General features: G+C 41.7%; 1 protein-coding gene across 4 annotated transcripts in view; it reads right to left on the bottom strand.

Moving 5' to 3' along the window:
* Window positions 1–13,726: 13,726 nt before the first annotated feature.
* LOC119160747 (protein GPR107) overlaps window positions 13,727–26,525 on the bottom strand; it is a 428,055-nt gene continuing 415,256 nt past the window's right edge. For all 4 annotated transcript variants that reach the window (XM_075881006.1, XM_075881007.1, XM_037412965.2 and 1 more), the window contains one exon: window positions 13,727–19,354. In XM_075881006.1, the coding sequence (XP_075737121.1) occupies window positions 19,240–19,354 (115 nt within the window). In that variant the 3' untranslated portion in view covers window positions 13,727–19,239. The remainder of the gene's footprint in view (window positions 19,355–26,525) is intronic.

The following is a 26,525-nucleotide window of genomic DNA, read 5'->3' as shown; positions in this document are numbered from 1 at the left end:
TAAATCTGGATAGGCCACGGAGAATGGGACAGTTTCATTGTGAGGCAAAAGTATATTTATTTACTTATTTTATTTAGGCATACTGTAGACCAGCATTTGGTCCAGGCAGGAGGGGCATAAGAAATATCAAGTGATTCGTAACAGCAAACAAAAAAGTATCTATACGCTAACAAAGGTCACATGTCTGTGAAACAGCAACAAAATTTCTAACATATTTCAACACTCTAATCACCAAGTAGATAACTTTCAAGCAATATAGAAAAACTGTCTGCCGAAAAAATCTCATGAGGTAGTGAATTCAAGTTATCAACTGTTCTGGGAAAATAACTGTATTTGTAAGCATTAGTTAGTACAAATATGGGTGCCGAGGATCGATCATGTTTGCGGCGGGTATTCCTAGCAATGGCTAGCTGAACACAACAAGGTGCAGTTAAGGCAACTTTCCCTGACATAATTTTGTATAAAAACATTAAACGATTCAACTTTATTGTTTCTAACAAAGGAATTTCATGTAATTTCATTAACATGCTAGGAGAGTCAAGTATTTGATACTTGTTGAAAATAAATCTAACTGCCTTTCGTTGTAGTTTTTCAAGAAGCATAACATCTTTTCTTGTAAAAGGGTCCCATATGACTGCAGCATACTCTAATTTAGACAGAATGAAGGTTTTATAAGCCAAAATTTTTATGCTAAAAAGAGCACTTTTTAACTTCTTTTTCAGAAACCGTATATTATGAAGTGCCTTTGTGCAAGTACCTGTTATGTCTGTTGTCCAGGTAAGGTTGCTGCTGAGAGTAAGACCTAAATATTTATATTTATCTACTTGTAATATTGGACTACCATGAAGGGTATAGATAAAAGCGATGGGAAGTTTTTTTCCTCATAACGCATAAGAGAACAGTTTTTTCAGAATTGAGCACCATATTCCACTTACAACACCAGTCATCAATGGCCATAAAAGCTGTCTGTAATACATTTTGATCAGGCGTAGATGACATTTTTTTTGAACAAAATACACTTGTCTGCAAATATTCGAATGCTTACATCCTGAGGCATGACATCGACCAAGTCATTCACATAGATTAGGAAAAACAGTAGACCCAGGACATTTCCCTGAGGAACTCCTGAGCTAACATCGAGCACTGTGAATGTATTATCGCGACAAACTGTACACAATTGCAGATGTAAGCAGTTATCTATTGGACAATAAACCTTAGTAGCCCTATTTGCTGTATTTGACACAATTTTCCATGGGGCATTTTATCGAGTGCCTTACAGAAACCTAAAACTGGCACATCGATTTGCCCTAAGTCCAATACACTCAAAAACTCATGCACAGTTGTTTAGGCTGAGTGATTGTGGATAATCCCTTACAGAAACCATGTTGATGGTATGTTAAAATTTTTTTTCTGTGTTAAAATTTTGTTTATATATTTAGCTACCACATGTTTAAGCAGTTTACAGCAGCAACAAGTAATAGAAACTGGTCTGTATGGACACTTTGGGCAATCGAGCAAGCTTATGTAACTAGGCCCAGTGGCACTAGCACTGGGATTGTTAACCCTTTAACTGGCAACATAAGAAAAAGCAGTGAAAACAATTTTTTGCTGGTTTATTTCTTCTTTAGAACCACCACAGAACCACTAAAACAAGTTTCATGATGTTTTTTGAAAAACTAAAATTAGAGGAGGTCAATAATTTTATTTATCTGCCAGTTAACGGTAAATAGGCGGGGTTCGAAAAAAATCACAGCATATTCACGGAGTGAATGATGATGAGTGGGGCGAAGCATCTGTCCCTGCTTGCACCTGTCCATGCTTCCGTCTGTCTGTGCTTCCCTCTGTCCGTGCTTCCGTGATTTAGTCTGTCCGTGCTTCCATTCGTCTGTCTGTGCATTCGTTCTTCCATTCTTCCGTTCCTCCAATTGTTCTTGCTTCCGTCCGTCCGGCCGTCTGTCCATCCGTGCCCCCATTCCTCCGCTCGTTCTTGCTTCCATCCGTCCGTCCGTCTGTGTGCCTGTGTAGCTGTCTGTATATCTGTCTGTGTGTACCTCCGTCTGTCTGTCCACCTGTCACTCACTCTAGCACATTGTCTGTGCACCACTTTCCATAGAAGATGTCTTTATCCATTCCTGCAAAAATAAGATCAGTGAGTTCTACGAAAATACACTCGCGTCGTTCCACTTTGAAACATAGCATATTTCTCGCACAAAGTTTTCATGGGGAAAAACTACTCGGTATTCATGGCTCTGACTACACACGCAATAACTTGTCTGGTTTTGTTTGCGATGAAAATGTTACAGCATCTAACAATTACAACGATAAAAGGGCACGACCTGAAGCGTGGAGTAGTCATGCTATTCTACAGCATGCGCGGTGTTCCGCAACACTTGCCTGGCAGCTCAACAATATTGAGGACCGCGATAACGGGCTGCTTTCTCAGCGTCTCAACTAAACAACGCCATGACATTTATACCACAAGTTCCTCATACCTCCTTCTAAGTGTTTGAAAAATCTCGATTTGCTTACCGTGTTAGAGCTCTTGGAACGTGAGGCAGAAATCCGTCATCGGCGGAGAACGTCAGCGAATTGCACGTGCTACATTCTTGTCAGCAAAGCATCAACTAACGCTCTCTGTTGTCTTATTTAGTAGCTAAAATCAAGAGCACATGCGCTTTTGCCGCTAAATTTAACAGAACAAGCTCACATTAGGCGTGGATTTTGAAGAGGAGTGGTTTTTCCTTGGGTCTACAATATTGTTGATCAACGGGTTAAAGGGTTAGCATAATTTCTTTGAAGGCAATTAACATAGGCTGTGCTGAAGAAGAGGCGTTTCTGTTGTAGTGCAGACAAAATGAACGTAGAAAGTTTACGCTGAGAGAAAACAATAGAAGACATGGAAGCGACACACAATGCCATTTATGAGTTGGCAAGGGATACAATCTTGGCAGGCCAACTGCACCAAGGCAGGCAACTGCAAACAAGAAAGTCACATGGTGCTTGTAAGTGTCAGGCTGTATGTCACAAACATTGAGCTCAAAGTGAGCCCATAGTGTCCACTTTAGGCGAATGCATCTATTTGTATATCACAACAAGTCTAATTGATAGAAGCTGAGCGAGAAGCATTAAAGAACAGTTTTATGCCACGCTGGAGTGTGGTTGAAAAAGTGCGTGCTGTGAATTAGGGGCCATTGAACAATGTAATGTCGTCCTTCTCTAATAATACCTGTATAACCACAAGTTGGCCTCCTGGACAATGTATTTTATGGGTGTCATACTCAAAGCGGGGACAAGAGGCAGATCTTCTCTATACGACGAGCCCGACCCTAGCGTAACGCTGAAAGAGACCTTAATTCCAAAAGTCGAGACCCTGCGAGTGCTTGGAGTTCACATCTACAAGGATGGATCGGGAGCTGCCACCCTACCGAGATTCCAATGGACACTATCGCAACTCATGCACCTCGTCAAGAGGATCGCGAATCAACGAAACGGACTCAGAGCACGACACGCTACGTATAATGCAAGCTCTGTTCACCAGCCGCATTACGTATGGCACGCCGTACCTGAATTTGAAAACCACTGAAATTGAAAAACTTAATATCATGATAAGAAAGGCCACTAAAGTAGCCCTGGGACTTCCGCCAATGGCCTCTACCACACGTCTCCTAAAGATAGGCATCCACAACACGTGGCAAGAGCTCATCGAAGCGAATAGGAACAGTCAGCTGGAGAGGCTCAAGCTGACGCTCATGGAGAGGTCGGTGCTCCGGAACCTCAACTACAGCGACACGTTCATCACCGATGCAGACCGGAAAAAGCGCATCTCGCTGTACGTTAGAGAGTCGCTGTCCATCGCACCTATTCCACGCAATATGCATCCTACTTTGCACAAAAGTAGACGCAAGGCTAGAGCTAACGTTATTCAACGAAAGTTCAAGCAAGACCCGGACACCCGCTACACTGACGGGGCCAAGTATCCGCATAGAAACGCGTACGCTGTTAGCGTCGTAGATTCTCAAGGCCGAGAATCAGCGTCGGCCACGGTCAACGCACTCAATTCAGACGCCGCAGGAGAATCAGCAATCGCTCTAGCAACCACAACATGTACAGATGCCGCGGTGATTTTCACCGACTCACAAGCCGCCTGCAGAAATTTGCTAAGGGCCGTATCTCAGCCATTGCCATCAATATTTTGAAACGGCGAAACACTCCACTCCCATACACTTGTATATTGTGGGTGCCAGGACACGACGGTCTGCAGGGAAATGAAGCGGTCCACGCCGCTGTCCGCGAGCACGTCAGCCGGGCTGCCCCCTGCCCACAGGACATTCGACCCGTCGTTGAAGAGACGTATGTTGTTCAAAACACCTACTCGTCATTACTTCAGCATTACAGGCTGGAGCGACGAGTATACCTTCCACCACACCCAAAACTGACCAAAGAGGAAAGCGTAATACTGAGACACCTGAAGAGCAACACATACACACATGGGGCCCTAATGCACCATCTCTACCCAACGAGATATAGCTCTATGTGCCCGTTTTGCAACGTACCGGACACCCTGGCACACTTGGTTCTTGCATGCCAGTGTATCACCAGATGGAATCTGCAACAACACACGACTGATAATGAAGCAAGACAGACGAACAAAGACCTAACCGAAACGTGGGAGGCGAAGCTTGCCCTCGAAGACCTAGCAGACCAACAACAACTCGTCGCCAGGGCCAAGAGGGCAGTAGAAGCCAGAGAGTTCCTGGACTAAGGAGCCCTCCCACATCAGGGTGACACCGGGCATTGCTCGGGGCACTGTTTCAAAATAAACGTTTCCTTCTCTTTCTCTCATACTGTCATTTCGATCTTGATGGCACTTGACACCGAGTACATTTACTCTACTGTAATTATTTACTGTACACAAGTTAGAGAAATAAATTTCTCAACCACTGTTGAGAGATTATATTCCAATTAGGCTTAATCATCATTAGCAGTACACCATCTGACATCGTCATGTCCGAATTCGTTATCGAGCATGGTCTCCATCCAAGGCATGTATAGATCAGCCTGTAAACCTGCAGTGCTGGCAATTACAACTGCAGCTTAGCGAAGTTGTACTCTGTCTCACTGCACCTTCTTTTTTTTTCTACAACTCTTTGAAATTGTTTACACAGCTGTGTATATCACTTGCTAGTCGTGTCGACTAGTGGCTAAGAAAGAACATCATACATTGAAGAGTAGATAAGTTGAACTTTCCAGTCAATAAATCTGTTTACATGTAACTTCATTTTACAGTGTACTGTTTAGTTTAGTCACTTAGCTGAAAGCAGTACCATGTTCGATGTCCCGCTTTATAAATTATGTTTACTCAAAATGAACATGACTGAAAAAGAAAATAATGGCACTATAATGCTAGCCCGAGCAGAACATGAAACACTTCAGGATAAAGGCAATTGAAGTTTAACATTTGTGACTTTATTTTTGTTGCAACAGTAAGTCCCTTGAGATAAACTGACGCACTTACTGACAATACATAGGTCGCATCTTAAAGGGGTGAATAAAGTCGAATGAAAACATGCACTTGAAAGTTCAATCCCACTTGCAGCTCGGTTATGACAAATTCTACCGCACATTTGGTTCTGCTTTTTTTCAAAAAGTTATCATACAGAACACACCCTTAACTGGTGTGCTGCTGGCAGGCACTAATTACTCAAAATTGGCAGTCTTCAAAGACCAGGGTGCTTGTACTCTTTCGAGGACAACCCCTTTCTTAATAATTAGCAAGTGTATGTAGCTCAAGAATCTTTGGCATTACGCCACAAGTAATGTTGTATAGTTCAGTCTCGTCTTGGTGCATTGACAGCGCGTTCACAGCTAAGCTCTAAATTGAAATCTCAGTGCATACGTTCATGATCCTTTTCCGATTATCGGAAATTAATTGTCAGATCTGGACTGGCTGGACTGTATCTAGCGCAAGTGAACAATAAATCAATTCGTTCGAAAGTGTAGCGCGTGACACTAATGCAAAGCACAAGTTTAATTGAAAGTTGCTTCGTAGCGCGCTTCATCAATGACCTTACCTGATGTAGTGGGCGAGCAGTGTCGAGTAGGAATATCCACGAGCAAAGAAAGCGTCGCACTTTCATGTATGGAGAAAATACATGCCAAACTCGATGATAAACTATAATAATAATTGACATTATTGCATATAACACAAGAAACTAATAAAATGATGCTTTTAATTGTGCAACCATTACAAGTAAACGATCTGCCATTGTATCAATGTTGATGTCAATCGAGCTCTCCTTTGTAAATTGAATCTTGAAGCTAAAAAATGCACAAGTACTGGTACAATAATAATAATAATCTATGCATTTGTAAAACAACTAATCTATATCAATCTTGTCACTGTGGTCTACCGTAATTGACAGGTCTTGCCCCTCGTCTTAGTGGCTTTAAATCAAACTGCATTGTGTTACCATAATGAATGTAGTGCAGAAACTGCGTGTACAAGTTCATGTATTATCAACACAGAAAAACACAAGCAGGTCAAGCTTTGACAATAAGTATTTATTAAAGAATGCTGTTGATTGTCAACGGAATGCCTTTACTAAATCAAGCTATGGCCAGCTTTTGATTGTACATTGAACAGTTCAAGCACATATTTTGGTCCCTTCACAGCTTAATGAAATCTATATGTTTTTAACACCTTTCCAATCAGTAACACAACATCTGAAATGAGAAATCAAAAGTGAGAAATTGGCAGGTCAGCGCACTTACAAGTCAAACACTTTGAACTTAATTACTCACTATAGTAGCAGTTGTATCAGATAGACCAGTTGAGTGACTTATGTTTGACAATCAGTAATCTCAGTCTAGTGCCAACATGAATGTATTGTACTTGTCATTCTGGTTGAGACAGTGGTATCATTGTCAAGAAAGAATCGTAATTTCTGGGGTTCTCCATGCTACAACCAGAGTGGGCTGAGACACACCGTACTAGAGGGATCCCCAAATTTTGACTCTCTGGGTTTTTTAATGTGTGCTGACATTACACGTACACAGTCTCTACCATTTCATCTCCATCGAAATGTGACTGCCGCAGCTGGGTTCGACCTGTCACTTGTGGCTCAGCAGCCAAGCACCATATGCACTGTACTACAATAGCGAACTCATAATTTGCAAGGTTATGTAAAAAAATATTATCTTAATTTATGATACACATAATATATTAGAGGGCTTCACTGTGCTTAACATATGTTTGCATATTAATTAATATCAATAATTAACTAACACATTTACATTTGTCCAAACGAGACACTCTACTAGAGAATTGGAGGCTCGATGAGACATAATGGTGGTTGAAGGAGACGTTCTGTTACATTTGTTAGAAGTAGGTATGAGTACGGTTGACAACGATGAAAACAGGAATGGTCAAAATAAGTAAGCATGAGTGCACTGTTAACTGTTATACATTCTCAGGTGTACACAAGAGATGATAAATAATACAAATTAACCAAATAAACATTTATTGTGATGCAAAGCCTTCTGCATGTTGTTTTAAATCAGTATGACATATGTGTTTGGTGCAGCCAAATATGGAGACGCTTTAACCACAGGAGGTGCTTCCTTGTTTTTGAATCTGAAGAGCAGAAGTTAATTTAAAGAGGCAGCTAAACATTAATTGAGCTGCACATCTTTATTTCTTAACCGAACCCACCATCTTGAGCCCATCTTATCATCATTGCAGGATGAAAGCCTCTCCAATGATCTCCAACATGATCTCCAACCCACCCTGTCTGCACGAGCCGATTCTATTTTAAGCCTTAAAATTTCTGAATTTGGTTGCTCTTCCCATCTCTCTATACACATTTTGTCTCTCTAATTAACAAGCTGCCCTCGTGACATTGATTACCCAGGTTCACTTTGTTAAATATCTACTAGGATACTGCCTACTCATGTGTTCCCTGATCCAGTTTTCTGCTTTTTTTACCTCTTGAAATTATGCCTAGCATTTTTCATTCCACTGCATACTTACAGGTTCTTATCTTCCTCGTAGAGTTTTTGTGGTATTTTCCAGGTTTCTGTGCACATGTTACTGTTAATACTGCTACTGTGCACAAGCTTGGGTTTCATTGAAATACTGTTGCTTTAGCTGGAATCAAACCGACAATTGGTAACACACTGTCACACCAACTGTGTAACCACAGGGACTTTATTTGCATTCATAAGCAGCAAAACACCTTGGAAGCTATGTCGCATAGCTAAGCACACTGTCAAGTGCACTTCCTTACACTGTTTATCGAAATACTTACCAGCAGCTCACGCATTGAGCCCAGAGGCACCTCACTCACCATCCAGGGGTAATGTATAGCTGCATACCCAAAGCTACAAATTGTACGTTTGTATCTTCCCACTCAACACTTACCAGCAGCTCATATAACAAGCTCATGATGGAGGCACCTCTCGTGCTCTAGCACACGTAACATCTAACTGCTATGTATGGCTGCAAACCACAACCAAGGAGGGAAACCACTGTTCATCAGTGTATGCCTGATGTGGCAAGCTTGTTAATAGGAAAGCACTTAAAACATTTTGTTTAATAAGTCCTATGTTGGGCACTTTCCCACTTTAGAGGCTTTTTCTGCTTGCTCTTGTCATGCCCTGCTGACATAATTATCTGTGCAGACTCCAGATTTCTGTCCATGAGCTGCTATTTTAGAACACCCTTTTCACACTCGGTAAGCCTTAAAAGACTTGATGATGGTTGGGGTAGTCTACTTTTTTTTTGTGTGGACTAGAATCTTATGTGACGCTTGAATTTCTTGTTAGCTTGTTCATCAAATTGGTCAGTTTTCTTTTTTGCTGCCACTTGCGCCAAGCAAAGACAGCTGTCTTATCAAGCAGGGTGACTGGCTAAAAGAACTTACTATTCCCCTTCTCGGACACTTGACAATCCGCTATTGCTGTTTGACAGACTCAGTTCTTGCTGTGAATAATTCTGAGCTTGACGTCGTCGTTGCTACGTCCAGCTTCGCAATGCTTAGCACAACTTGCAATGCCTGGCTTGTTTCAGTTGCTTTTTCAGGCAAGCTTCTATGGTCATTCAGTGCCGTGGCATAGCCAGGCGGTGGCGCATTGGCATGTATGATTAATATCTCGGCAACAGAATCCAAAGCTATGCCGTGCTGGTGGCAATCAAGCCGCTTCAGTGCGTACTATGGGGCATTCAAGCGTCTGTACTTACGTGAAAGCGACCATGATCTGTAACAGATGCACAAGAAAACAATAAAAATGCAGTGACATAATTTTTTCCAACAACTGTCAACTGAAAGCAGCATGGGTACTCACCTTTAGCGTTGTGGAAGGCCTGCTGGACGTACTCGGCGGCGAATTTGTGTGCTTCAATGTGGTGCTCCACATACTTTTCGGGTGAAGGCAGCCCAATGCCGCAACCATCGAAATGCATGGGTAAAGCCCCTCCATGCGTTTTCAGCGGCAGTAGATGCGATGTTCACTATTGTACCATTTGACCCAATTGACCTAATTGTGTTTAAATTCACAAATAAGATCAATTGAAACCAAGTGTAAATTTTCCAATTTCAATTTTTTTGAAACTGGGTTGGTAAGAGGTATATTGGCCAAACAGGGCGCTGCCTTAATGAAAGGCTAAAAGATCACCATTACTATGTGCACAAAGCAATCCAGGGACACATTGGAATACAACCAGCACAAATTACTTGAGAAATAATTACATGTATCAGTGCCCTTTCCTTGGTTTTATCTGAACATGAAGGGTCCTTCCGTAATCAGGTGAACCGTCCATGAATTTTTGGTATGTGACGCTGCAGTGATGGTGCCTAATGTTGGCAATATGTTTGGGTGTTCTTTGTGTGCTTATGCAAGTGTACATATTTGATCCGATTTGCAAATAAAGCTTACTTGAAAGTTAGCACTCTCCTCTCTTGTGTCAGTCTGCTTAGCCATTTCTTCTTCACCGTAATGCACTATACCAGTGGACTGATATTATAAACAATAATAATTTAGTCAGGCTTTCACTATAAGCTTAGCGCAAGAATTGCCCAAATATTTGACACACTGCACTTTCTGTCTGACATGTGCTGAATTGTAAAAGGTATCTTTTTGTAATTTACTGTGTTCAGTTTCATTCCTGTCTTGGCAGAGTTAATTGCAAAGTCTGATCTGGTCTTTCTATAATTACTGCACAAATAATATAATCATAGACAAGTAAGTGCATATGAACAGCCTGACGCTTAGTCTACTGATAGAAACTAAGTGAAAAAAGTGTGCTAGAACTGATCATAGTTGCTACTGAATGAAGGAAAGTGTAAATTCAATGGGTCCTTTTCTTTTGTTAGACACACAGTAATGAGAACTAATAGACAAAATGCCAGGCAAAGTATAGGGGATGGTATTGGAAGTAATAGTGATGCAAAGGTGAAGAAAAAAAAGTAGATGAAAAGATAACTTGCCACCAGCAGGGTCTAAACCAACGATCTTTGCTCTACCACTGAGCTACAGTAACTGTCATCCCCCCATCCACTGCATAGGGTATATATGTGCATTTAAACGTGGGAGCATCAATCAGCGTCACCTGTTTCCATCATGGCGAGTGTGGAACACTATTTCTTGCCTATTTGGCGTCATGTAGTACATGATACTATTACGAGATGGCAGCTGACCAATTATTCCTCAAGGCATCAAGTCTGCTAAAACGAAACCCTCACTATTAATAAAGAAAAATGTTAATTTAAGGGCTCATTTCCTTTGTTAGACACAATATAAATGAGAACAGACAATATTACCAGGTAAAGTATAGCGGATGTTATTAGATGTGAAGCACCTTTCCGACAAGCCAGTGAAATGCTGTCCCTCCATACAAACGTGCCGCAGGTGTTGGCATGGTGCTAAGTAGGTCACACCATTGATGCGTGTCGACGTCACACTCCCCTCGCAGTGTGCGCTGACATCACTCTCTCCTTCGCCTGCAACACCTGTTGCGACCGCCGCTCGCTACACCGCTGACTCGTCGGTTCGCGTGCAATAAACCTGATGCGCACCTAACTTACGCATTGAAACATATCTGTACGTGTCACCTACAAGACCTACGCCAACCATCGCTTCGAACGAATCTTCCAGCGCTCACTGCAGCACCTGCGTTAGTCCCATTCAACCCGTGGTGCCACCCGTGCGCGATGCTGCTGCTTCGCATCCCACCAGGATTCCCTTCGAGCAGATCGTCCAAGTTTGGGAAGCAATTGTAAAATGTAAATGTGAAGAAAGAAAAGTGGACAAAAAGATAACTTGCCGTGGACAGGATTCGAACCTGCGACTTTCAAATAACGTGTCCAATGCTCTACCACCGAGCTAAAGTGACCGTAATTCCCCGTCCAATGTGCATTTAAACGTGGGAGCATCAGTCAGCGCACTAGTTGCCATTGCGAGTGTTTAACACTCTTTCTTGCCTGTTTGGCATCACGTAGATGTGATCTTAGTACGAGATGGCAGGTGACCAATTATCCCTCACATGCTAATAGATGAAAAGATTGAGAGCAATTTTCACCAACTACATTCCTGTTTTGACTTCCATTTCATGTCATGAATTTGCATCACTTGTGGCCAGGTACGCTTTTTTTTATTGAAAACTGTGCAAGGGTAAATTGAATGAAGAATGAAATGCAGAAAAGGAAAGAAAAGAAAAAGCACTCATGATGTTTACAGATGCTCAATCACACGAGAAGATGAAGGGCCAGTGATGGCAACATTACTAAGGGTGAGCGAATATTCAATTAACAAATCAAATAGCATGCTACTTGATTAGAAAGAAAAATTGAATGGTACATTTACAAAATATCAATTATTTTTTCAAATTATCCGCACCGATGGGACAACTCTTAAAGTGCCCTGCAAAACTTTTTGAGCATGGTCAGAAAGCGCTGCCAATCGGTTGTAGAGGCTCCTGAGAACACGAGAGCCAAATATTAGAGTGGAGCATACGGTCTGGAATTCCCAATAAATTATCAAAGTCAGCTAAAAAAGGCTTTCTCTTCTCTTGACAAATAACAGAGGAAGCTCAAAAATCACTTGTAGAAGGCCATCTATCAACCACTGACTGATTTGAATACGGCACGCTCAGTCGTTACAGGGATCGCTGCGAGAGGCCACAACTTGTCCACGCGTGCGATCACACTGAAAGAGCTGCGTATTCGCAGAAAAAACAAAGAAAAAGTGCTCAAGGTCCCAAGGCGCGCATGATGTATTTTTCTTCCCCACACCATCTCTTCCTGATTAGCTTCGAGCGCTTTCGTCGGGACGAGAGAAGAGGGAATGCGATTGAAGCGTGCGACAAACCTTTGTAACTACACTTGTATTGAACGGATTCTTAAAATTTTTGTGCCGTTGAATTCGTGAGGCACTAAGCATTTTTAGTGGATCCATTCTCTACTTACTTAAAAAAGTGTTTTAGAGCCCTTTTAAGCAGCATAACCTGGGATCACCTAAAGGCCATTATTCTTCTAATCCCTAAATTACCTATATAAATTCAGCCCAAGTATGTTCAACCCTATCAATGCTATAATCATTACCAAATAAAGCGTTTTTACTGAAAACTCCCCTCTTACTCGGTTTTTACTATGGTGCAGCCGTATTGCATTAATCATTTTCAGTCGTCATTGTAGGTAGGAATTATGGCTGCATTTAGTTTTATGAATAAAAACAGATGTAACTGTTTTGTTTATGTAAATTTTTCTTCTAGATACAGCATTAAACATCGATTTTTTTCATGCTTTCTGTGCCAAAGCCAATGTTGTGATAACTTTATTTGTTTCATAGAATCTTTAGCTGTATGTGCGGTGTTCAGTTCAAAATTGTTCAACTCTATGCATCAATTATATTTAAAAGCTGGTGACAAGGTATCAACTTGAATACTGTAGTCACTGCAGTAATCCAACATTCAGTTACAACGTATATTTCGAAGGGTTCTGGTCACTGCGCTGTATGAGTTCATTAGAGCTTTTATATTTGTACAATCATTTGGTGACAGTTTGTAAATGTTTAATTCAAATAAACTGTTGTGGAGCTCTAGGACTAGCTGTTTTGAAAACGGTTTCCTTATTATAAAAAATCAGTTATTAGAAGAGTATCCAGTTCGGTTTCATTGCTAATATAAGATTTATATTAAATTTGCTTTCGAAATTTATTATTCACACACCCCTAAATATTACCCTTGCTTTCGGAGCATCTTTTTTGTATAGCATATCAGTGAGTGTACTGTCAACGCTTCAGCACTCTACAGATGTGCAGCATGGTGAAATATAAAAAAATAACACCAGGTTTTTATATGACAGCATACAAGGAAATTTCGAAGTGCATTTGACATAGAGGGAATATGCTGCCATTCACATCCTTCTCTTTTAACGATAGCCCGGTCTTTTTCTCATGTGAATGGAAAGTTCATGTGTTTAGAGAAACACTATGATAATAATCGTTCGCCAATTTATTGAGGTGCTGCTACAGATATTCGTGCTTTTCATTTTGAATCCCTATACTAACTAGTAGCAGTGGCATTCAAATTTTTTATTTATCAGACAAAACTGGAAGGTCGCCAAGGCTAAAAACTGCTAGAACGGCTTGACAAAGGCCCTGGTGACCTGTTCATACACTTAGCAGTAGTAGTACAAAAATGATTACAAGTACATGACATGCACATAGAATATAAAACATAAACAATACATATTTATTCAAGATTTCCTAAATGATTATTTTACAACACCTAATATAAATGTTAAAAAAATTTCCACAAAAAGCAATAGGCACCATGCAAGCAATGTACACGTAAACTACGAGTGGCCTAAGATATGACTGAGTGAGTGAAAGCTGAGCCAACAGATGTTAATTGTGTGAGACATATATGACGTAGGCATTCCAATTTTCCGACATCGGCTCTTTTTGAGCTGCAACAAAGGCTCACCAAGTTACGATTATTGTTACATAGTCAACAAATCAACTTACTACACTGTCACCTCTTGTTTATCGCAGGATATCCGAGTTCACTTCGATGCTTCCCATGATTGTTGCAACAGAGCAATGCGTCTTACAGCAGCGTAGCGCAGTGTAGACATAGGCGTGCGCACAGCGTTTCTGTAGCAGCTCGGTAGCACTAACTATATTATACTGCTTGTTCAAGTCATTCATCAGAGGCGGTTTGCCAGTATGCGTCCCAGCATTCACTTTGTTGTCTGCAGCAACAGCTGGGCTCCCACCCGACACACGAACCGATGAGTGCACAGCCTCGTAATGGAGTCTGGGGCAGTGAATTAGGGGTGGGCTCATGCGCACGTGCCTCCAGCGCTCTAGACCTTATACGAATGACATCAGCATAAGCACTGTGTGATCCTCACTTCCCAAGGAGGGCAGGGAGGGGATTTGGCTCGCAAAGGCTACATGGGGCGAGCGGCAAGGGTTTTCTCGCATCATGGCTTCGTGCGCCTTCAAGACACATCGATTTTCTGTTTTCTCAGATTCTCATGACCGATTCGAAAAATTGTTGTGGCATAATTCCTAACTAAAATTCATTACGTCACCTGGTGAGGGCCGGGCCCTTTAAGGCGATGTTTGTCACTCATAAATAATTAGTCAGAAGTGCCTATGCATGCCGGACTATCAAACAACTCGCCTATTTCCAAACTTGGTGCCAGGGGTTTAAAAGACAACATTAGATCAACACAACAGTAACATTGCGTGGTGCTAGAGACGTGGATAAAAGTCAGCTGGAGACGCAAAACGAGCACTACAGAGATGAGGCTTGTCCGCACAGTAGCTGGCTGATGAGTGACTTTGGTTTGGTCGTTTGTATTGTTAATGCGTCTCGAAAAACATATCCACGAAAAATGAGGAAGTATTCAGATTGTTCAGTGTACACTTCTGTGTCCTGTTATGAGCACATTTTCTCGGAGAACTAAACAGCACGTTTGCCGCTGCAGACTGATCCACTACATGATAAACAACATGTTTACTTTGGAAAACAAACGTGCACCACACTTTTGGTGCTGTCTAGGAAATTGAAAAAAGAAAAAGGCCTACTTGCAAAGTGAACAATGACTGTATTTCACAAACAAACTCACACAACTATTTGAGCCTAATAATAAATAAAGCAGTATTTATTTCAGCAAGGCAGATGTGAAAATTTTCAGAAAACTTGAGTGCTATTTTTGTCACAGTAGCACACACATGCATTTTGGTTCTGTAACTTCCAGAGTGCTGTAAAGAAATGTTGTCAAGGAATATGTGCTTCACCTCCCTCAACAGGAGATTCAAAGGAGGACCCAAGCTGAGAGCCTGGTGAATTTCAGACATACTGAATGTTTCTGAATTACATGGATATTTAGTTAAATATCTTGAAGCCATTTGCCAAAGTGATAATGTTTCTTCTAAGAAATATTTTCACATAAAATTTTGCATGCTATTTCTTTATAGGCAGAATTGAGAAGTCAAACAGAATAATTGAAAACAAGCAGTATCTTTTTCTGTACTACAGCCAACTTTGTGCAATACAAACTGGCTGATTTTCAAAGCCTTTTTAAGATAGCCCACTTTAGCTTACAGATGTGGCAATCGTGGAGGTTATATAAACAAGATATTGTCCTTGCTATGTACCTGCCAAGTCACGTTTGAATCGCATTGACCATTTTGTAGTTATGACTACTAGTGGAACATGCATATTTTGGTGCATTTTTACTTTAATATTTTTCACAATTTCCTTACTTTCATTATTTTAAAGTTAAAATTAACCTAAGCCCTACAAGCCAAAATCACAAAACTGCAAAACTTTTTCTAGAGACCTATCTTAAACCAAGCGTCGTTGCCTAGCAACACGTGGCGGAAAGGCCGGCTAGCTGGCGCATGGCTCGAGTGGATGAGCCCCAGCAGTGCTGCACTCCCCTCTGACATCTATCAAGCCAGAGAGAGTGAATTAACTTGGTAAACCAAAGCATATGGTGAAAGAACACAGCAAAGACAGGGACCAGGAATGTCCAGTCACACTTTCTTCATTCACATCTTTTTTGAACACTATGCCATGTAGCACTACAGGCAGGCCGACTCTTTAAAACTTAGCATAACCTCGCAATACTTGACAAAACATTGAAAGGCCAGGACTGGCTATTGTCCGACCAGCTCCACTGTATCTCAAGCCATGCACCACTAATGCAAGCTTTTTCCTAATCAAGTGGCTGAGAATTCTTGACAGCATGTTCAAACCTAATGAGATCAACACAACTGATAATTCAATTGAGATCATAATGTCCTGCTGCTTTCATTGCAATGTCTTGCATTGAGAAGGCCAATGTTGAAGGAAATAGCCCACGATAATTTTATACAATGTCACACATTGAAAATGCTATTATCGAGGATGCTGCAAATGTGAAAGCTACACACCAAAATTATTGCATACTAAATCATGTAGGTAGTTTTGTCCGCAACAAATGAATCTTTCATGTAAGTGGTGCAAGACATGAATAAGAGGCGTCTCCAGCACACAAGGTAACCTGGGTGTCGAACAATTTTTAGTATATGAACCAGTTCACTATAACTGGGTTTTGCTATAGTGTCACGTAGTAGAAGTACTTGGTCACACATGCCACCATTCAGAGGAGAGGCCTGCACCCACTGAAGGTGCACAGAGTCGTGCACCAAGAAATAAGTGACCAACATGAAATGCCGACATGTAGTACTTGCAACACCTCTGCCCACTTTAAATACCAAGCAACACGAAACAACTAGCTAGGCTAAGAAAACAAAAAAAAAAGGCAAAAAAAAAAAACCATGTCCCACCAAATGTGGCTACATATGTTGGGATTATTTTTCCTTGAAAATCAGTCTGTAACCTCACGTTATGCGTGACACAACTTTGCTTCAGATGCTGCTTGCACCTCTTCTTAGCTACAGGTAATCCTCTATGGCAGTGGTCCTCAAATCGGTGGTGTCTGCAAAGCTGCTGCGGGGGGGGGGGGGGGGGACTTTTTTTTTTTGAAGCCGCACTATGCTCAGAAACAGCAGCCCTTTCCGATTCAACATTTGCTTCACTGCACAACACATGCATAGCGACGAAGCCAACTTTCGCATTCAATTCATGATGAGATGGCTGTAAAGCCTATGTTGCAGTTTTCTACGACATATGTGCAGCATGCTTCTTCCAGGCTTGCATAGTTTAAACTTAGACACAGCTAAAAACAGGTTAAATGTGGCTGTTGAGCGCAACACTTGTTGAGATCGAATTGGTATAGAACTTCAGTTTGACCATGTTTTGCCAGGTGTAAATAAAAGGCACGCTGCCAGGGGTAATCCATAGCTGAGAACCACTGCTCTATAGTGTGTCAGAATAGGAAAGTTAAGTGTTCCATGTAGTGTTCTATGTCCACTGAATGAAAGAAATTTGCAGTGTTTTTGGCCAAGGAAAAACCTTATGTTCTCATTAAATTACACTCGATTTGCTGTGAATGCACTTCGATTAATGTGCACACCCCTGCTAAGTTAATTCCCTTGAACACCTGAGTCACTGTTAGAGCGACACAAAATAGCAAAAAGATCTTTCTCGTGTATTTAAAGTACTCAATCACAGTACCAAAAACACTACACTTATAGCGAGTAGACGCATAGTAAGTGAGAAAAGGAGCAAAAACAAAATGTGGGTGACGACTCCGCCTTAAGTTTTCTCACCATGACATGCCATGTTTTGACAGCATCCAACGTAGATTCTCACAGGTGAAAATGAAGTATGTCGTCTTTGAGGGCGTATAGATTTAACAGACCAAATTTCGGAAAATTTTGTGGAGCCAATGGGTGACAAACTATGATCAATACACTTTGAAATTCGCGACGTCACCCAGGGAGATTTCAGGGTAAAATAAAAAAAATAAATTTTCTGCTAAAAATAAGCCGATGATGTTGCAAAATAATGACACTAGCATTCTCAGAGTCTAAACCGATTCATTGCTTCTGAGAATTCAAGGTGAAATCAAAAAATGATTTTTCTGCTAATAATAAGCATATGATGTGAAATTAACGACATTAGCATTCTCAGAATACAATCTAAACCAATTCATTGCTTCTGGTTAGGGTCTCTTTAATTCATACTATACAAGAATTATCACTTGGAATAATCCATCCTTGAAGCTCTCTGCAGCACATCACCTCAGGATCGACCTGCATTTTTAGTTCGTGTTCACACCATCATCGGGTGTTATAGTTTTTACTCCATGAGCCACATAAAGCTTTCAATAAACACTTGACTGTAGCTGTTGTGCAAGAGGCTACTACAGACAAAAACATTACCAAGATCCCTCAAGAAAATCAGGTGCTTTGAACACAGCATCAGTAAGCATTCAACTGTGAGAGGAAACAGAGTAGTTTCCACTTTATTTCTCTGTAAACTCAACATAGATTAAAGCACAAAGGGAGTGCGAGATCCTCCACCTAGAATTGGTGCCCACGACTAGGCAGCATACGTCTAGCCTTGTGCTATCATACACACACACATGCATATATATATATATATATATATATATATATATATATATATATATATATATATATATATATATATATATATATATATATATTCTCCCACACTGGCTGGCTCGACAGATGGGGGCATCAAACAAAGATGTGTTACAAGGATCTATCAATTTTCTTCGCACCATAAATTATAATACCATGCACTGTATGAGTGCAAGACATTGACATGAAAAAACGAGGAAAACACTGAGAGAACGAGCAAAAAGAAAGACTTTAGCAACACCAATGTAAACTAGGAATTCGTAACGTTGACACTTCATCTGCATATGCTAATCTTGTCTAAGAGTGTTAGGAAGAGAAATATTGTGAACACTGCAGTAAGTGCATAAACATCAAACACACATTCACTATACTTAGGGGCAACAATAACATTGATAACAACAAAAAGAAGACCCTGAAAATAAGGGGAGAATACAATGTGCCTTACATGGCCGAACTTTTCACGTAGACTCCTTTTTTTGCCAAGTGTGAGCAGTAAGCAGAAATAGGAACAATAACGCATCTGGCAGGCAACAGAGACTATGAAAGTGCTGCGACATATGAAGAAACACCACAAGAGAAGAGGAACAAAAGGAAATGGCTTCACGCTCGAGGACACCAAATCGGGAGAGGCTGGCCTGGCGTGCTCATAAGGGTGCCTGTCATACCAGGGCATCAGTCATACTCATGGCTGCTCTCGCGTTTGCTGGCTGTTGTGTTCTTCTCGTCATGGATGTCTCGGTTGCGCAGTGTTTTGGAAACATTCTCTGTCAGCCCAGTTTGAGTCAGCCTGCAGGGACAAAGACTCATTTGAATGTAGCAAGGAAAGCTAAGCAGCCCATAGACAGCTTGGCACCTAAACACAGCATGGAAACTTGCCCCAAATAGGTAGACAGTGCTGTGACTAAACCAAATGAAAACATTTATCATCAACACTCACTCCCCTTTTGTACGAGGAAACATGACTGCTCATAATCGTAATATAAGGGGGCAGTCTTTGGAGCCACAGATGTTCTACTGTGGAACAGAAGCATCTTGATTTGGACCATAGTCACAACCTGGGCTTGTAGGTAGATGATCAGGGCACTTTTTTGCAGCACAAACTCAACAGAAAAAACCGAGCAATGAAGGCATGAAGAAAACAATACATTGCACTACTAGCAACAATGTTTATTTTGCCAGACCTGGCCTCACAAGCACGTGTTCATTGAATGCAAGGCATTCATCATATATCGCAACCCGCTGTCCTATGGGAGATACTATGTCGAACACGTAAACCTCCGGCCAAAGGAGCACAACAATAGGACTAAAAATCTGCCACCTGACGGTTTCCTTGCCCTCCACACTCAGTCACGTGGCTGTATGCCAAATTTTCACAGGACCATCATTTTCGGTCATCATAAAGATGAAATCACCTGCCTCATCATGGAAACTGAGCATATCGATGGTCTTGGCGATAACTGCGTTAGCATGCTATCGGTATCATTGTCAACTAAAGAATTAAGTTTACTATAAAAATGCTGACCTCATATTTGTGTGTGGTTATCATTTGTTATGATGCTGTGTGTTATGATGCAAGTGACCCTTGCACACGTGTATAGTGTTAGCACCACATGATCATTGTTCACTATTGCATATGCAGTGCATATAGGGAGGCTGGGTCCCGAAAAATAAACGTTGTTGGTAATAGTGCAACGTGTTGTCTTCTTCATGCCTTGATTACTTTGTTCTTGTGTCGAGCTCAAGCTTCAAAGAAGTGCACTTGACTTAGAGCAGGTGCTTAATGTCCTCTTGGACAAATCTAGCAACAAAGGAGCAGGGGGACCTGTCACAGTGATCTAGTGGCTAGGGCAGTCGGCTGGTGGCCCGTAGGTCGTGGGACCAAATCTCAGCCCCAGCGGCCGCATTTTCGATGAAGGCAAAATGCTTGAGGCTGAAGTGCTTAGATTTACGTGAACATTAAAGAACCAGAGCTGGGTTGTCAAAATTTTTGCAGCACTCCACTGTAATGTCTCTCATAACTACACGGTGTTTTGGCATGCTGAACCCCAACAATTATTATTATTATTATTCAAGGGGGAGCGGGTGAAGTAAGTATTTTATTCAGCTTAGAGTACACATAACACTGAAACAGCCTTTGGAGAAAGTTTTAACATATAATCACTAGGTATGAAGAACACCACTGTTGCCAACTGCAGGGTAGCTGTAGAAAAATTTTTCAGGTACCACAGGGATGTGATACCCTTTTCTTATCAAGGCCAGGGTAATTTATAGAGCTGTGCAAATAGCAAAATTTTGGGCGAAAAGAGCCTAATAAAGTTTGCATGCATATCAAAATTACAAAAAAAATATTGCAGAGGATCCCTAAGCGCGTTTATTTTGGCTAGGTTGATCAGGGGTGCTGCTAAGTTGTGTTTCCTAGGTGTGTTATCAAGAATGAGGAAACGTGGTGGCCAAATGGTGTTTATTTACATGGTTTAGTAGAACCCCAACCCTCCACATATTGGCAATTACATGAGTGCCAATGGGAGAGGTCATGTGTTTTCTGCCCACAGCTGTTGCAAACACTGGACGCTGGATGTGCTCTTGCAAATCGGGACCCCCCAAGTCATGCTTTTGCAATAAATGTCATGCAAAACATGATCAAAAAGAAAACAACTCCTTTTGCATGTCCATTTGGCAGCAGTGCGCTGTTTGAAAATGAAACAGTGCTGCATAGATGTGGGTTATCAATGTGTAGTATTGCTATGAGCTTGGATACCTTGATATTTCACCATTTTTCAGGTGGTAATAATGAACTGATTATTGCACAGAAGTTCATGGCACTGTGACATTATTCAGAAAGCAGCTTTGCAAAACACGAGTATAAAAGAAAAACCAAGTTTGTGGTGATAGTAGCAACAGCTGATTGCCAGAGATAGATTTAGCGACATCATTACAGAATGGCAATGGAAGACATACAGTATAATCTCATTACAACAAGCATCCACAGCAAAGAGAAGTTCAGTCTGTCGTGGTTGTGAAAGGAGTATGTAAAGTCTAAGTATACTGTTACAACAGACGTTTTTAACTTTTTTTAATTTCAAGGTACCTTACAGGCCTCTAAGGGGGGCATTGAGTAAGGGGTGCAATACACAAAATATATGTACATTTACATATAAAATTAGAAAAAATACAGAAGAAACAATTGCAAAATAATAGGTTAAATAAAACTGCATTACAGTTCAGTATGCACAGTGTAAAAAGATGCACACTTGGGAACAGTAAACGAAAGCGTGCGTTTCTTGGGCACAAGAAACGGAACGATTACAAGGCACAGTCTTCGTGCACATAACTGTGACTATCTTAAACAAGAGTTCATACTTTAGGAAATGAACAAAATAAAAACTAATACCACGCAAGAATAATAATAAAAAAATGACACATTTCCTGCGTGAAGAAAAAGAAAAGAGACAAGAAGCTGCATGACTGTCATTCAGAACGAGCTTATCTGACGTAACATATCAGTAGTTTACAATGATGATACTGTAAGGTCAAAAGTTGCCAAAATTGATCTTTGCACCATGATGAGGTATTTACTCTCTTAAGTTTGTGAAGAGGCTCGATATCATATGACGGAATGTATCATGGTTTGTCATGGCAGAAATTTGGTCAGGCAAACTATTCCAGAGAAGAATGGCACGTGGGAGCACGAACTTATTGAACACGTTTGTTGAGCCATAGTATACGAGAATACCTAAGATAATTGTGTAGTCTACGTGAGGTGGGATATGATTTTTACAGACCACTAACAGTGATTCGGGAGGAGTGGGTGATTTTATGAAAGAATGACAGCAAGGCAATGTCGCGACGAATGTTCAAGAGTAGAAGCGAAGCAAGGTATGGGAGCGAGCTAGTTGGTATTCCGTGCCTTAAACAGCTGAAGCCCAAAAAAGTAACAACGGATTAAGAAAACAACAACGATGTTGTTACCTTTTTGCATTTCAGCTGTTTAAGACATGGAAGAGAAAGTTCCTGCTTTATATGTGATATACTGGAATGGGGACTGTAGTTATTGGCAACAAAGCAGCTTGCTCTATTCTGGATTCCTTCCAATGTATGAATTGAGTATTTTTGACGGGGGAGATAAAATGGAACAGGCATATTCTAGTTGAGAGTGAACCAGTGTCAAGTAACATCATTTGCAAATGCCTGAAGGTGCAGCTTTAAGTTGCGTCTCAAGAAACCTAGGGATCTGGAAGTGTTGGAAGATATTGCTCTAATGTGATCAGACCACGATAGTTTAGGAGCCACTATAACACGCAAGTACCGATATTGCACTACAGCCGATAGAATGGATTGATTAATGCTGTACGAAAATTTCTATCTGCTAGGTTTACGTGTGAAGAACATTATCTTACATTTTGAGACATTTAGAGTCATGAGTAAGGATGGATTTGTAGGCACTGAAAAACTGGGTTTGAGGTGCAAAAACTAGGCGGACAAGACACTGTTTTAGGCCCTCAAAATCACAAATATAAGCAAAATAAACTTTGACAAAATTTAAATTTATGAAGATATACGTGTGGGATCTGTGTCTACGAGATGAAAGCAAACAAAAATGTTTTATTTTATGATGCTACAAAGGCACCAATGATTTAGTGTTAGCCATGCATTTTTTTCCCCACAGAGTTTACAGAATACGGTCTCTCTTTTTGTGGTCCAGCATGGTGACTTAAGCAAAGATGTGGGTCCTAAAAACTTTTTTTTTTAAATTTTAACTCAATCTCAACTAAACGTCACTATCGAAAGTAGTTTTCCATGCTTATTTCAAATCTGTAATTCGTTTCATAATAGCTCAATTGGTTCAGGAAATATTAGGGTTTGAATTTTATTATTGCCTATCTCTTATGGGACTTTTTGGCAATTTCCCCTTAGAAAAATGAACAAGTAAATGCATAACGCCGATGCTGAAGACTTGCTGTAGGGGGTGATGCCATTTTTTTCCATTTGAAAGCATTTTATAGGCATGAAAACAGACAAACATTATGATAAATATTTTACTATAATTTCTTCTCATAGTTATCTTTAATTGTAATTTGTAAAGTGGCTCTAGAGAAATGAAAATAGCACCACTCCCTGGATCATTTCAAGACCAATAAAATTATACCAACTTTGTCACTTTCACTAAAATATAACATGGGAAAAACCCCCGTAAGACGGAGTGAAATGTGCAAAAACAACGAACAGAGAAAAATGCATTTGAAGATTCCAGCAACTGTAACTTTTGCTAAAGTGAAGCTACGACAATATAAATGACACTGTTTTGTAGCTCTATATTATATGATAATGACCATGCTAAATTTATGACTGTAGTCTCCCAAAATATTTGTCAAAGCTTGTTCCAAAACTATGACATGGTCATTGATGCAGCAGGAGATTTTTTTTTAACTTTTTGGTCGGTACAGTGAGTTGCAAGTGAAAGGAATGCACAAAAATTAAACAATAATGTTGTCCTTGCATGTACAGTACACCTACACAATGTTCGGACTGAAAACACACAATATTTATTTTGCAAGAAATTGTCATCATTTGCATGAGGACAGGGCTACAGCCTACCGGGGCTATAAGAAGGGTCCCCTGCTGGCTTGTGACGCTGTGCAAGCCTCGTCTTGGTTGTGTTTCTGCCGAGATCCTTTCTCTGCGATTTTTGTAGCCTGTTTTTGTTCTTTTTCGAGGCTGCGACGAACCAGGTTGTAGCCCACGTTGTAGCCTAGCTTCTCGGCAATTTCTACGTAGCTCTTCGTTACGCCTTGGTTGAAGCGGCTTATGGCTTTTGCAACAGCCCCCTCAATGCTCTGCAAGGATGCATGCTGGATTTTAGGGGCCAAATCACACAGTGCAGGCTTTCACTTGAGTTCTGAGTGATCCCATCACTGCACCTTTCCAGGAGCGCTTTGTCTCTCAGCCGCCTGAACACTGGCTCTAGTGCCTCGCTCACAAAATCAGGCAAGCTGTCTTTGTGTGGTGGGGGCTTCTCATTCTTTGCCACAGATCTCTAGTACTTGCACAACGAGTCTGGGCCATCAGGGCAGAGGTCATGCTTTGGTGCTTTGTCTGTAGACGACATGTGCTGCAGAGTTGCAAGCACAGCTTTCTGCGTGCCTGGAATGTCATTCCTGTGACTTCTTAAGGCATAGTCATAGTAAGAGGTGATCCTCTTGATTTTGTGTTTCGTGAGCCAGCCCTTACCGCATAGCGAGCCAGCTTGAGCTTTTTTTTTTTTTTTTTTTTTTTTTTTCAGAAGTGTACGTAAGGCAGCTCCCATACGCTTGAGTACATAACTGATGCAGTCTTTTTTGGCTACCTTGATATAACCATACACTTCATTTTTGGTAAGAGCATGAAATGTTTTGCTGTCACCGTCCGACAGCATAATCGTATATCGAAGCTTGTGCTTTTCAAGTGACCGCCCAAACAAGCGTAGCGCCGCCTCCACTTCCATCTGGCCAGTGTTGCAGTCAACATTCTTCTGGCACAGCGGGGCGTACTGGATGAGCCAGGCAGAACGTCCTGCCTCTCTTTCCTAGGGTCTTTAGGTGCAAGCGAGGCAAAAGTTCGACAGTACGATATGGTCTATAACGAGACCACTGTACATTTTAATAATGCAGCCAACGCATAATGTAACCTATGTCTGCGTGTGAGCCAAGTGCCATCATATATAACGTCGATGTTACCGGGCGCGTAGCCGAACTCCGCACAAAGCTCTTTGACACGAGCAACGCTCGCTACTTCGCACTCAGCAGCTGTCACACAGGCTTCCTTCATTAACGTCATGTGGCTTTGATAGGTCTTGTGGTGGAGCCGTCGATGCGAAATGTTCATCACGGCGAAAAAGTCCGACAGAGCCGTTGCCCCCTTGCCGATGGTAATGATGGCCTTCATGGCACGTAAATTTACTTCGAATAGCCTTATTTTGGTGTCGTTCTCGTCGGCTACACATGAGGACGAAAGCAGCTCTTCGCGAAAGTCGCAACTGCTGCACGTGACTAGCTTCGAACACAGCCCGTACTCTTTCTTGCTCTTCGAAAACGTCACGCTTTTTCACCACAATCGGGGCAGACGGCAAGCCGAAATAACGAGTCTATCACCGCCAGGTCAACAATGCCACATTCCGTCTTGTTTCCTTTTCCCTCATTCGCCAGACCAACGTCTAGCAGCTTGAACTTGCGTTCCGTCGCGCACAGCGATGCGAGGGATGCCTTCAAGCTTGCCGCATTCCTGGCGCGCTGAGCAGACTCGTCCACGGAATAAAATGCTATGTCAATGCGGTCTTGGATGTTGCTGGAAGTGCCAGATGATCCGATGACGTAACACTCCGAGGAGGTGATGCAGCTAAGCCCTGGAGAGTGCACCGTTTCGGACACAACAGGTGCCCGCGGCTGCGCGCCATCGTCGGAATGCACCGCTTCGGTCGCATTGGGCAAACTCGGCCGCACGTTGTCGGCTTTCTTCTGGGGCGCGTTCCACGGACGACTTCGTTTCTTGCCGTACGCTTGGTGCGTCTTCTTCTTTAGACGAGCGTCTCCAGTCATGCTGGCAAAAGACGGAAAGTCGATGCGTCGGTCGCGTAGCACGAGCAAGAAGCAGACGAACAACGCGCGCAGAACGGGAGCCGGCAGCCAATAAGCAAAATACAAAAAAAAAAAAAGGCGCCAGCAACCTACGTCGCATCAACCAATGGGAAGCAAGAGATGAGGGGCTCGCCTGGCGAGAGACAGAAGGCTGGCCTGCCGCGCGCGCGCTCCAGCCAATAAGCGGTTGGGAAGGGAGCTTCGTAAAAGGGGCGAGGAAAGCCATGCCATTGAAGAGACGCCATTTTGAAGGGCGGCAAAATGCGCACAAAGAAATCAGCTTCAAAACAAGCTGAAGATGGCGGCGATCGGATCGGCTGGCTCCTTCGCCAGCAGCGCGTGTGGGAA

Source organism: Rhipicephalus microplus, chromosome X (genome assembly GCF_043290135.1).
Source record: "Rhipicephalus microplus isolate Deutch F79 chromosome X, USDA_Rmic, whole genome shotgun sequence".
Lineage (NCBI taxonomy): Eukaryota > Metazoa > Arthropoda > Arachnida > Ixodida > Ixodidae > Rhipicephalus > Rhipicephalus microplus.
The sequence above is the reverse complement of the archived record's forward strand: the minus strand, read 5'-3'. Positions and strand labels throughout refer to the sequence as shown.